At 42.1% G+C, this 12514-nt stretch overlaps 2 protein-coding genes across 2 annotated transcripts; one reads left to right on the forward strand and one right to left on the reverse strand.

Annotated features, from left to right (window-relative positions):
• Positions 1 to 735: 735 nt before the first annotated feature.
• On the reverse strand, positions 736 to 1901 carry LOC117379021 (replication initiator 1-like). Its single transcript, XM_033975736.2, has one exon. The coding sequence runs from the start codon at positions 1863 to 1865 to the stop codon at positions 1062 to 1064; it is 804 nt and encodes a 267-aa protein (XP_033831627.1). The 5' UTR covers positions 1866 to 1901; the 3' UTR covers positions 736 to 1061.
• Positions 1902 to 3078: 1177 nt separating this feature from the next.
• On the forward strand, positions 3079 to 12272 carry e2f3 (E2F transcription factor 3). Its single transcript, XM_055225471.1, has 7 exons — positions 3079 to 3489; positions 4119 to 4182; positions 4275 to 4479; positions 6275 to 6413; positions 6451 to 6624; positions 7610 to 7766; positions 10903 to 12272. Exons 1-7 carry the CDS (start codon positions 3178 to 3180, stop codon positions 11181 to 11183), a joined length of 1332 nt encoding a protein of 443 aa, XP_055081446.1. The 5' UTR covers positions 3079 to 3177; the 3' UTR covers positions 11184 to 12272.
• Positions 12273 to 12514: the final 242 nt, after the last annotated feature.

The following is a 12514-nucleotide window of genomic DNA, read 5'->3' on the forward strand; positions in this document are numbered from 1 at the left end:
TCCATCAGCTGAGCACTTATCTCCATCACGAAAAGATGTCCATGTAGAGCACGTGTGTCAAACTCAAGGCCCGGGGGCCAAATGCGGCCCGCCATGTCATTTTATGTGGCCCGCGAGAAGGTAAATTAAAAGGCATGACTGTCATTTTAAAATAAGTCTGTGCTGCTTTAATGTTTGCACTGACAGTAAAATAATGAGATTTTCCCAACAAGTGGAACTGAGAAATATTTGCAAATAATCGTCACAAAATGTTCATGAAGAGGAAAATTGTCGGCGTGGAAGGAAGTTTGGAGGAAGAAAAGTGAAGGCGAATACAAGTTTGTGCTTTGAGGAGAAAAATCTGTGTGTTTTTTGTGTTATGAGGCGGAGTCGGTACAATCTACATCGACATTTTGACACCAAACACGGAGCTAAGTGTGAAAAAGTGAGTCTGCAAGAAAAACAACAAACTGTCCAATAATTAAAAGTCTGTAAAAGGACGAATTTGACGCAGAGCTGAAGGTTCTGACCAGATCCACACTTTTAAAAATGTCAGTTTATCACAGAAACCGTTATTTAACAAGTTTAAAAAGTATTTACATTTATTTTACATGACATTTGTTTACATTTAGTGACATTTCTCCTGCCACAGTCACATCTGGCCCTTGATGGCGGCCATTTTGCTGATGTGGCCCTCGGTGAAAATGAGTTTGACGCCTCTGATGTAGAGGAAGCGTGCGAGCGTGTGTGTGTGTGTGTGTGTGTGTTCTGTCAACTTGAAGCTCGTTGTCGTGTAGATAAGTTCTTTGATCAGCTGACGGACTCTCTCGTGGCTCATGGCGTTTTGGCTGAATGATGCTCAGTGTGTGTGAACGAGACCCACCCGAGAGTCAAGTGAACGCAACTAAATCTACAGCCACTGGGGGGCGCTCCACGGAGACACTGTGTGAAAACCACCTTAAGCTGCTCATTCGGAAAGTGGAGGAGCATTTGTCAAATAAAACAGATCCAGTTTTACCTCTAAACTCGTGAGTCGTGTCCTTTGTCTCTAAACTCATGAGTCGTGTCCTTTGTCTCTAAACTCATGAGTCGTGTCCTTTGTAGGCTGGACAGGTGAACATTTGACCTGCGTGCATTCTTTTCTCGTGCACATGCAGATTCGCACTCTGTGTAAATGTCTTTGCACAGAACCCGCAGATGAACGGCCGCTCTCCGGTGTGGATCCGCATGTGTCCTCGCAGTGTGGAAGCGTCTCTGAACCTTCTGTTACAAACTGAACAGGCGTGGGGTTTTTCTCCGGTGTGGACTCGAATGTGCGTCTGTAAATGTTGTTTACTCCTGAACTTCTTGTCACACACAGGACACTGGTGTTTCTTGTGGACACCTCTCCTGTTCGCTGAGGTGTTTGTCTCCGGGACGTGTGAGATTTGAGCAGTGAGGACACCGTCTGTGATCTGGACCTGGGTGTCTCCATCCATCACACTGAACTCCACCTCTGAGTCTGAGGAGCTGAGTGGAGCTCCCCAGCATGCACCGCGCTCAGAGGTGTGTGCAGGCTGCGTGTCCTCCTCACCTCCCAGTGTTTCCTCGGTGTTTTCAGTTTGTGGACAGTCCTCGCTCTTCACGGGGGGAAAACTCTGCTCTGGGACGGGCTCCGGCTCCTGCTCCGGCTCCTCTTTGGTCTGCACAGTCCCCCCTCTGAGCAGCAGGACTCTGGGGCCCAGGACAGAGTGGAGAAGTCCCTGTCTCCTCTGGTTCTCCTGTTTGGAGCGGCTCAGTTCCTCCTCATATTCCGCTATGGTTCTTTCAAACAGCGCACAGATCTGCTCCGCGGCCGCGCTCAGCCGCTCCGTCACTAACGCTCTCAGTATTTCGCTTTTCGACATGTTTAAGACGCTTTTAAAGACGCGTTTACCTCTGGATCCGAGCGTCACCTGCGTCTGGCGGCTGCGTCAGTCTCTTCTTCTTCTGTTGTGTCTTGGTCTTGTTCTTCTTCTGTGGAGTTTTACAGCGACGAACGCGCAACAAGGAGCATTACCGCCACCTAGCGTCACCCACGAACACTACTCATGTACGGTTTAGAGTAAAATGAAATGAAATACTTTCTTCCAGATCCAAAACAGTTTTAAATGTACTACTACTACTACTACTACTACTACTACTACTACTACTACTACTACTACTACTACTACTACTACTACTACTAATAATAATAATAATAATAATAATAAAGTGTTATTCAAACATGTGTGAATGAAACAAAACACAACTCTAGGTCTGTTTGAGGAGGAAACATTATTATAAAATGGATTAAAGCTGAAACATTCAGTTTGTGTGACACGGGGCGTTTAAAACACGTCACAGTCACAATGTGAGTGTGTCCTGTTCTTAGTCGACACAAAAATATCTGCTCCTTCCTTCTCCCTCCATAGAGTCTGAGGACATTCCTCTCTCCTCTGAGTCTCCTCACTATGTCTCCTCATTATGTCTCCTCACTATGTCTCCTCTCCTCCTCACTATGTCTCCTCTCTGTGTCTCCTCTCCTCGTCTCCTCCTCACTATGCCTCCTCTCTGTGTCTCCTCCTCACTATGTCTCCTCTCCTCGTCTCCTCCTCACTATGTCTCCTCTCTGTGTCTCCTCCTCACTATGTCTCCTCTCCTCGTCTCCTCCTCACTATGTCTCCTCTCTGTGTCTCCTCCTCACTATGTCTCCTCTCCTCGTCTCCTCCTCACTATGTCTCCACTCTATATCTCCTCTCTGTCTCCTCTCTGTGTCTCCTCATTATGTCTCCTCTCCTCGTCTCCTCCTCTCTATATCTCCTCTCCTCGTCTCCTCCTCACTATGTCTCCTCTCTGTGTCTCCTCATTATGTCTCCTCTCCTCGTCTCCTCCTCACTATGTCTCCTCTCTGTGTCTCCTCATTATGTCTCCTCTCTGTGTCTCCTCCTCACTATGTCTCCTCTCTGTGTCTCCTCATTATGTCTCCTCTCTGTGTCTCCTCTCTATGTCTCCTCTCCTCGTCTCCTCCTCACTCAGGAGATGAAGCTCGGACAGAGAAACGCGCCGCGGCTCTTGTTTTGTTTGGGAGCGTGGCAGATCACGTGACGCAGTGACGTAAGCACGTTAGTTTGGCTAACTTTAGATGCTAACTGCTAACTGCTAAGGCGTGCGCCCCTCTCGCTTCATAACAGCGCCACAATGGAGCAGGACACGCAGAAAAACACCAAACAGGAGCGGACCGCGTTGGTTTGCGTCGCTCCCGGATGCACAAATACAAACATTAACACAATAAACGTGGCGTTTCACAGTTTCCCCGCGGAGCAGAGCTCAATGCAGCGGTGGCTAACGGCGTTAGCTCGAGCCGAGCCCCCGGACGTGTCCAGAGAGACTGTGTGCAGCAAACACTTTGTACGAGAGGACTTCTTGGATGATCAGTGTTTTATCATCAGAAACTTTAAAACAAGGACTTTAAAACCAGACGCGGTGCCTTCAATATTTGCTTTTCCTCAGGTAAGTCACAGGAACATACTGAAGTGCAATGTTTATGTATGTTTTTATTTTATGTATTTAATGTATTTATTTAGTCATAGTTATTTTATTATTATTTTTTTTTTATTTAGATTTTTTTTTTTTGCTGTAAAAAAAAAAAAAAAACCTTTAATATTGAAACTCGTTTATGCCACTGACACAAAAACTCCAGAGCAGGTTTAAACCACAAAAACTATTATAAATCTTAATCTACATCTCTATTGTTAAAAATCATGAGCTGCAAGAAATTAACAGCAGAATGAAACTATTTAGTTGTTAATTTGCATCTGTAATGAGTCAGACAATTACTTTATTCAAACTTTTTGAGCTTAAATCTGATCATACAGACAAGAAATAACCAACATTTTCCCAGACCCGAGAAAATATTGTACCAACTTTCTTATATTGAAATATATCGATGTAGTGATTTTAGTGACAGATCTGATATATAATAGAATTGACTTTATGACACTGACAAAGTAATTAACTATAAAGCACAATAATCAAAGTAAACCACGTACGGCAGATATAAAGTCAATAACCGACACGTTAAAGTCCAAATATCAGCTTGATGAACCAACCTCTAATAATCACTGCTTATTTTGTTACAGACAAACTCCGTGGAGAGTCCAGAGGAGGAAGAGGATGACATTCCTGCGGCAGAAACACCAAAACGTACGAGATCTTCAGTGAGTCGCTGTGGCTCATAGAATTTGAGTGAGTTAAATTCTGAAGTTTTGCCTTTGCTTCTCTTCTTCTCCCCACAGCACACAGACCTCGTGTTGATAAGGCACTTGGATTGTTTGCTCAAATGTTTGTGAAAACCTTAAGATCGACCCCCAACGGGATTTTGGACCTTAAGGACGCCGTCACACTGCTAGGAATGTCAAAAAGAAGAATTTATGACATCACCAATGTCTTAGATGGGATCTCACTTATCAAAAAGGTCTCCAAAAACTTGGTTAAGTGGGTGTAAGTATTTCAGTGGGTAAATATCTACTTTTGTAACGCTGCATGTGAGAATTTTATTTTGAAATCTGTAACTGCTGCTGTCAGACTCGTCATGGTGGTCTTAAATGTTCGTATTAACCCTCTACATGATCCTGGGGTTTTTATTTCACTATTGTGTCTGTAAATCAAGATATGAACATTAATAACAGACAAATCAGGTCCTTCTTTCCCCGAGGTCGCTCCTGTTAGCGTTAGCAACAGGTTTGATTGACAGCGTTGCTAAGCGTTCGCTCTCTAAGTGAGAAGGGAAGTTGTGTTACCTTCCACCGCTCCTCTCCTGATTGGCTCTTTGGTTGCTATGATACTTGTTGTCAAAATTCTAAATACGCAACTCAGTCTAGTTGACGAGCTTCATTTGATGAGCTGAACGCTGTGGGTGACATTCCACTCACTTAGTCACGTATTTATACAATCAATCAATCAATCAATCAAACTTTATTTCTATAGCACCTTCTAACAACCCAGGCTGCCCAAAACATGTTTAAAAACACGATTAAAAACAATAAACTTCATACAAATCAACAAAGCACATTACATCATTAAAATAAAGAGTCACAGGGCTAAGTGCTGAAAGCCGTTCTAAATAAATAAGTTTTCAGTTTGGCTTTAAACAGAGGCAGGTCAGAGATGGAACGCAACTCTGTGGGCAATGAGTTCCAGAGTTTTGGACCGACCACTGCAAAAGATCGATCGCCCCAGTGTTTGCACCGGGACAGGACGACCTCCAGCAGATTTGGCCCAGCAGATCGTAGACTCTGCTGGGCTGGTGATACAGTCTATGGTGTAACCAGAAGAAGAGCCAAAAGTTAGAAAAGAGGCGATAAAACTGGAACATCTAAACATCAAACTTAGTGCAGCTCCTACAGAAGCGGCGCTGTGTGTTTACATCTGTTCAGTTAATGTGGGTCATTTCACTGGATTATAAATTACTTCAAAACAAACTTGTGACATTCAAAAAGACGTTATTATTATTACAGGAGTCGGCCGCACTATTTATGCTAACGGTAACTTTCTGTGTGTCACGTGGGCTCAGATAATACGCCAACAGTAAGAATGGCGTGCAATAAACTCATTTTTCGTTAGCATGTTAAAACAAGCCACTTTTTATTGGCAATTTGTTGTAAATGCTTATTACAAGTCACTGAGCTCATAATCCTACTTGTACTGCAGCTCTTTTATGGGATCTGTTCATTTCAAAGAGCCGTTTAAAAGACCGGCTCTTTTATTATTTATTTAGAGGCAACGTGAGAACTCATTTTATCTACAAACTGATCAGAGACAAAAAGACCAAGGCTCAGATGTGTTTAAAATGGTTCAAATATGAGAGAGCGGGAGAGAGTTTGTTCTTTGAAAATATATATAATCAAAATAAAACATTCACTGCAGTAATAATAACTTTAAAATGAACTGTTATTATGATGGCAAATGTGTTTTTTGTTCACAAATCTCTCACTCGTGTCGCCTGCTCTGTTTCTGTTCTGATTCTTGTGTTGTTTCAGCGTAAATCAGAGTAAAAATGCGTAAAAACGAGGAAAAATTTAGATCAGATTCCAACAGTTCACATTAAGAAACCGTTCAAAAGAGCCAACATCACCTGCTGGAACGTGAAATTATTACAAGACATCGCTGATTTTACCTTTAATTTTTCTCTTACAGTTTCACTTCTGCATTCTTGTGTCTCGTCATTGGAGCTGCTCACGTCTCAGCGGGGACGGTACACTGCGTTTTACAGTGTCGTGTTTGAATGTGTTTACAGAGGTTGGCCTATGGAAGTGACGGACGAGGGGCTGAAGCGTCTGGTGTGCGAGGAGAATAAGCTCGACGACTTGATCAAAAACACCAAACATCAGGTTCAGGAGATGTATGAAAACCCTCTGAATAAGAGATATCCTTTTGCTCGGAGGGAGGACGTTTTGTTCCTTCCGTTCCAAGTCGAGATGTTATTTGAAACGCGCTCAAAACGGTGATGTTTTCCTTGACTTTTTCATTACACTTGCCTATTTGACTTACGAGGACATACAGAGCTTACCCCTGTTTGAGGATCAGGTGGTGTTTGTGATCAGAGCTCCTCCAGAAACGAAGCTGGAGGTGGCCCACCCTAAAGAGGTACAAAAATGTGACTTTTGTGTCCTTGTCATTGACCGTTTATGTAAATGGACATAGCTAACCTGCTAGCCGCTATGTTCCAAACAGGAAGTGATCATAGGTGCGCTTCCTGCTCCATCGATTCTGGCTCGAGTTCACTTTCTATTGAAAAACTGTGTAACTGCTGCTGTCAGACTCGTCATTTTGGTCTTAATTGTTCGTATTAACCCGCTATACAAATTTATTCAGTTTATTTTATATATATATTTTTCTGTGTGATTTTGAGTTTATTTATTTTTTGTTATTTTGAGATTTTATTGTTATTGTTTTTCTTTTTTCTTTTTTTTGTTTAGTTATTTTTGAATTTATTTATTCATTTTTTTTTGTTATTTTTATTTTTATTTTGAAAAGCTGTCCTCTCTCTGTCTCTGCTGCTTCAGACTCATTTTGGTCTTAAATGTTCGTATTAACCCTCTACATGATCCTGGGGTTCATTTTTTGAGTTATTTTGAGTTTAATTTTTTGTTTTTTGTTTTTTTTCTTATTTTGAGTTTATTTAGATTTTAATGTTATTTTAAGTTTTGGGTTTTTGTTTTTTGTTTTTTTGTTTTTTTTTTGTTATTTTGAGTTTGTTTTTTTTTAGTTATTTTGATTATTTATTTATATTTGGTTATTTTGAGTTTATTTAGATTGGATTATTTTCAGTTTTTTGGGTTATTTTTGTTATTTAGAGTTTTTTTTTTTTGTATTTTGAGGGAGGTTGTTACTGTTATTTTGAGTTTACCGGTAGTTTGTTTTATTTTAATTTTTTTGTTTTTTTTGTTTTATTTTTTTAACTGTCTCCTCTCTCTGTCTCTGCTGCTTCAGACTCATTTTGTTTATTAAATGTTCGTATTAACCCTCTACATGATCCTGGGGTTTTTATTTCACTTTTGTGTCCACATTCGACGTCGCTCTCACTCCTTTTCTTTACACTTTTTCTTTGCTTCTTGTTCGTGTTTTCCAGGATTTCCAGTTGCACATTAACAGTGACTCGGGGCCAGTGGACGTCTTGGTTTGTTCTGATGAGGTGGACGTCTCAAACCAGAGCCGAAGACCCGAGTTTGACGACTGGGATTACTCCTACGTCCCACTGAGAGGAACCTCTGCCGTCTCCTACAGAGGTGAGGTTTGTTTGTCACGAGGAAATAAGAAGAAGAAAAGTGCAAAATGTGACTTTGAATAAATGTACGTCACCCACAGTAAAGTATTTATTTATGTGTAGAAGTGAGAAGAAGTAGGTCTGTTATAATCACCACGTCGAAATGTTCAGTTTGTGAAGATGGAACTAGATTTATGCAGTCTAATCCAGAGAGAGACGGAGAGAGAGACGGAGAGAGAGAGAGAGACAGAGAGAGAGAGACAGAGAGAGAGAGAGAGAGACAGAGAGAGAGAGAGACAGACAGAGAGAGAGACAGAGAGAGAGACGGAGAGAGAGAGACAGAGAGAGAGAGACAGACAGAGAGAGACAGAGAGAGAGAGAGAGACAGAGAGAGAGACAGAGAGAGAGAGACAGAGAGAGAGAGACGGAGAGAGAGACAGAGGGGGAGACAGAGGGAGAGACAGAGAGAGAGACAGAGAGAGAGACAGAGAGAGAGACAGAGAGAGAGACAGACAGAGAGAGACAGAGAGAGAGACAGGGAGAGAGAGACGGAGAGAGAGAGACAGACAGACAGACATAGAGAGAGACCGACAGAGAGACAGACAGAGGGAGAGAGACGGAGAGATACAGAGAGAGACGGAGACACAGAGAGAGAGAGAGACACAGAGAGAGAGAGAGACACAGAGAGAGAGAGAGACACAGAGAGAGAGAGAGACAGACAGAGAGACAGACAGACATAGAGAGAGACAGACAGAGACAGACAGAGGGAGACGGAGACAGAGGGAGACGGAGACAGAGGGAGAGAGAGAGACAGAGGGAGAGAGACAGAGAGATACAGAGAGAGAGAGACACAGAGAGAGAGAGAGACACAGAGAGAGAGAGACACAGAGAGAGAGAGACAGACAGAGAGAGAGACAGACAGACAGAGAGAGACAAGAGCGAGAAAGGGGGTGAAAGAGAAAGAGAAACTGAGACAGTCAACAAAAAACAAATACACAGATGACATGATACACAGGGAAAGACGACACTGTGTGGACTCATCACAAATACAAAATAACGACTTTGATTCTGCTGTTTATTTTTGCAGCTCATGATTTTTAACAATACTGTAGATTTATAATAGTTTTTGTGATTTAAATCTGCTCTTGGTTTTTGTGTCAGTGGCGTAAATGAGTTTCAATATTTTATCTATATTTACTTCAGCAATTCACAAACTGGGACCTCGCATGAACTGTCAGCCATGTTGGATTTTTTTCTCATTTACCTGCTTGAAGTTTTGTTTAGATCGATTCATGTTTGAGTTTAATCTTTAATTGACTATTTTCTGTGACGTACCTGCCCCCTGTGCCACGCCCACTGTGCCACGCCCCACTGTGACACGCCCACTGTGCCACGCCCACTGTGCCACGCCCACTGTGCCACGCCCCACTGTGACACGCCCACTGTGACACGCCCACTGTGACGTCCGCACTTCCTTCTCCAGTTTTATTTTCTTAATCGTTGATACTCGTCGGATTCTGCAGCGTCGCGTCGTCATTTTGGTACAAATGTTTTAAAAAGTGCTGCTCTAGTGCGACGTGCATCTGTCCATAGGGGGCGCCACAGCTACACGCCTCTTTATTGTGATGACGTTTACGGCGACGTCAGCTCCTATTGGACACCGCAGTTTTCTAACGCGGACGTCAGCGGATTTGTTTCTTTTATTAAGTCGTTTTAGATGAATATTGTGATTTAAAATGTGTAAATTATAACAGAATGATCCACAGAGATGAGAACCATAGAGACTCAAGCTCAATATGGCTGATTTAATTCTTTATTTTCTGGCTCAAACAGGAGCAAAGTGCTGTTTTCTGTCCACAGGTGGCGCCGGCAGCTCGGTGTTTTGTTCTGGTGACATTTACGGTGATAGTCCAGGGACAGACATAAACCAGCACAGCAGTTTTCAGATGGAACTCAGCGGACTTGTTTCTTTTATTACGTCGTCTTGGATCAATATCGCAATTAAAATGACGAAATATAAAATAATTAGATTATAAAGATGGAGCGAACCAAAACAAGATGACTTTATTAAACGTCCCATATGACACTGTTTTCTGTCGTTTCCTCGTCACAAATGGACCTGGAGTTGTGTTTTGTTTCATTCACACATGTTTAAACGCACAAACCCTGCAACAGAAAACACTCTGTTCCACCTCGTGATGTCATCATGTGGTAATACAGGAAGTGCTCTGCTTTTTTCTTTTTTTTTTTAACCTTCTCTAGAATCATTTGGATCATTTCAGTCGTGGAGTTGCCGATCTACTGCTGAACTAAAGTTAAAAGGAGTTGTTCACTTGAAAACTACCACTTCATGACATCACAAGGTGGAACAGAGCATTTTGAGCTTTGTAGATGTAACAGACTAATAATAAGTGAAACAAAACACAACTCCAGGTCTGTTTTTGAGGAGGAAACGGCATCAGAACATGGATTAAAGCTACAAGAGTGAGTTTTGTGTGATACAGGAGCTTTTAAAAACAGTCAGTGCGTCTCCATTTTCCAAATACGAATGTGAGTTTTGTAAATCGTTGTCTTTGCTACATCTCACTGCAGCGTTCAAGTACTATTTTTGCACATGTGTGTTCTCTGAAGTAAAGTCCATGTGCAGTTTAAGTGGGCTCTTCATAAATGAGTGATGAGTAACCATGGCAACACGTAGGAATTAAAAAAAAAAACTGATTGAAAAGGCAGCGTCTCAGTCTAAGTATGAGACTCAAGCACCACTTTTGACTTTGTTACTTAAGTAAGAGTACAGATACTGGGGCAAAAAATACTCAAAAGTAAAAGTATCATGTGAAAAAATCTAGTGAAGTAAAAGTATTTAAAGTACCTGTTTAAAAATGCACTTAAAGAGTAAAAAGTAAAAGTATTTCGTGCAGATTTTGAGTCTTGTAAAGCTTCAAATGTGGTGATTTTGATAAAGATTTGAGCTGAATTTTGTTCAACAGAAACAATTAAATCGATTGTTTTTTCTGTTTTTGTTTGTATATTTTTGTTTTTGCTCAAATTCTGAACGTGTTAAAAACAAACCCTCAGTCAGACGTCAGTTTTACACATTCGGCTGCCGCGTTATCGCATTTTTAGGATTTCATGTTCCTCTTACGTTTGTGTTTTTGTAGATAATACTCACGTCAACTACACCAAGATCAGCGCCGCCTCACCTCCCCCACCGGCGCCGTCACTTCACCTACACCATCCTCTCAAATCATCCCCCGAACGCACGTCTGTCCTCCCGCCCTACGAGGACCGGTCGGCCTCTTCTAGCCCCGCCCCCATTATAGCCGTCACCATAAAAGAAGAAACGATCAGCGTGGACGTAACCCCGGACGAGGCCGTGGACGCCGCGGTGCACGAGCCCGACCAGCTGACCACAGATGTCCAGATGACTGATTTATCGTAGCGTAAGTTTGTGACGTGGTGGACTGTGGCGTTCTGGGTGTTTTTTATGTGACGGTTGCGCGGATGACGTCACAACCTTTGGAAGTTTATATGAGACTCGACGGGGAGCGTAAAGCGTTTAAAGAAGTGACTGAGTGAGTGCGACGCCACCACAGCTTCAGCTCCAAATGACGCTCACCGATGCTAGCAGTTATAGCGGCTAATTTGGAGCAGAATTCCACATTTGGAATTCCGACTGTGAGTGTCATAGCGACCAAAGAGCCAATCAGGAGCGAGGCTGTTGAAGGTAACACCCTTTTTCCACCTGCACCGATGGTTCAGCAGGGAGCGGTCACTTAGCAACGCTGTCAATGAAACCTGTTGCTAACGCTAACAGGAGCGACCTCGGGGAAAAGAAAGCGCCTGATTTGTCTGTTATTAATGTTCAGATCTTGATTTACAGACACAATAGTGAAATAAAAACCCCAGGATCATGTAGAGGGTTAATACGAACATTTAAGACCAGAATGAGTCTGACAGACGCAGGTACAGAGAGACGGGGACACAAAGTCGAAGATCACTTCCTGTTTGTAACGCGGCGGCTAGCAGGTTAGCTCTGTCCATTTATATAAACAGTCTGTGGTGGGAAGTAATGACATTTTCTTCTGTTAAAACTCATAACACACTAAAATGTGACAGAGCTGCTACAGTTTAAGAATAAACAGAAAAGCCGACAGCTCTGATCGATATTTAGTTTGTATCTGAAGCTAAAACACGGAAATGAAGCAGACGCACATTTATCACCGATACAGAGTTTGGATCAGACACAGAAGAACTGGACCTTTCTCTCCTTAAAGATCATGATTCTGAGTCTTGTGTTGGGGAAATATTTACTCTGGGACGAAAAAAATAATAAAATGAGACATAAAAAAGCAACAAAAACATACATTTTGTCTCTTGTTCTGCTCATATTTTCAGATAAAATAGCGTCACATTAATTGTTCGTGGGACATTTTATATAATCGCGATAATCGACAACAAAGATAATCGCTGTTATATCACCAGAATGTGCAGAAAAAAATGATTTATTCACAGGGGAGTTGACGGGGGGGACACACAGGGACCCAGAATTGGAGCCTCTTCCTGTTCATGTTTATTAGAGGGGGGCCCCATGTGAGACTTTTTGCCCCTTGGCCTCCAAATTTCAGTCGACGGCCCTGCTCATCCAGAATATTCTGTTATCAGTGAAATAATGACGTTTTAACAAAGTGCAATACTATACCATTTGTTTAAACATGGAACCTACTCATAAGACTAAATTTAGCGTGATTCATATTCATAATGTTTTTAAAC

This window comes from Periophthalmus magnuspinnatus, chromosome 11 (assembly GCF_009829125.3).
Source record: "Periophthalmus magnuspinnatus isolate fPerMag1 chromosome 11, fPerMag1.2.pri, whole genome shotgun sequence".
NCBI classification, from domain to species: domain Eukaryota; kingdom Metazoa; phylum Chordata; class Actinopteri; order Gobiiformes; family Gobiidae; genus Periophthalmus; species Periophthalmus magnuspinnatus.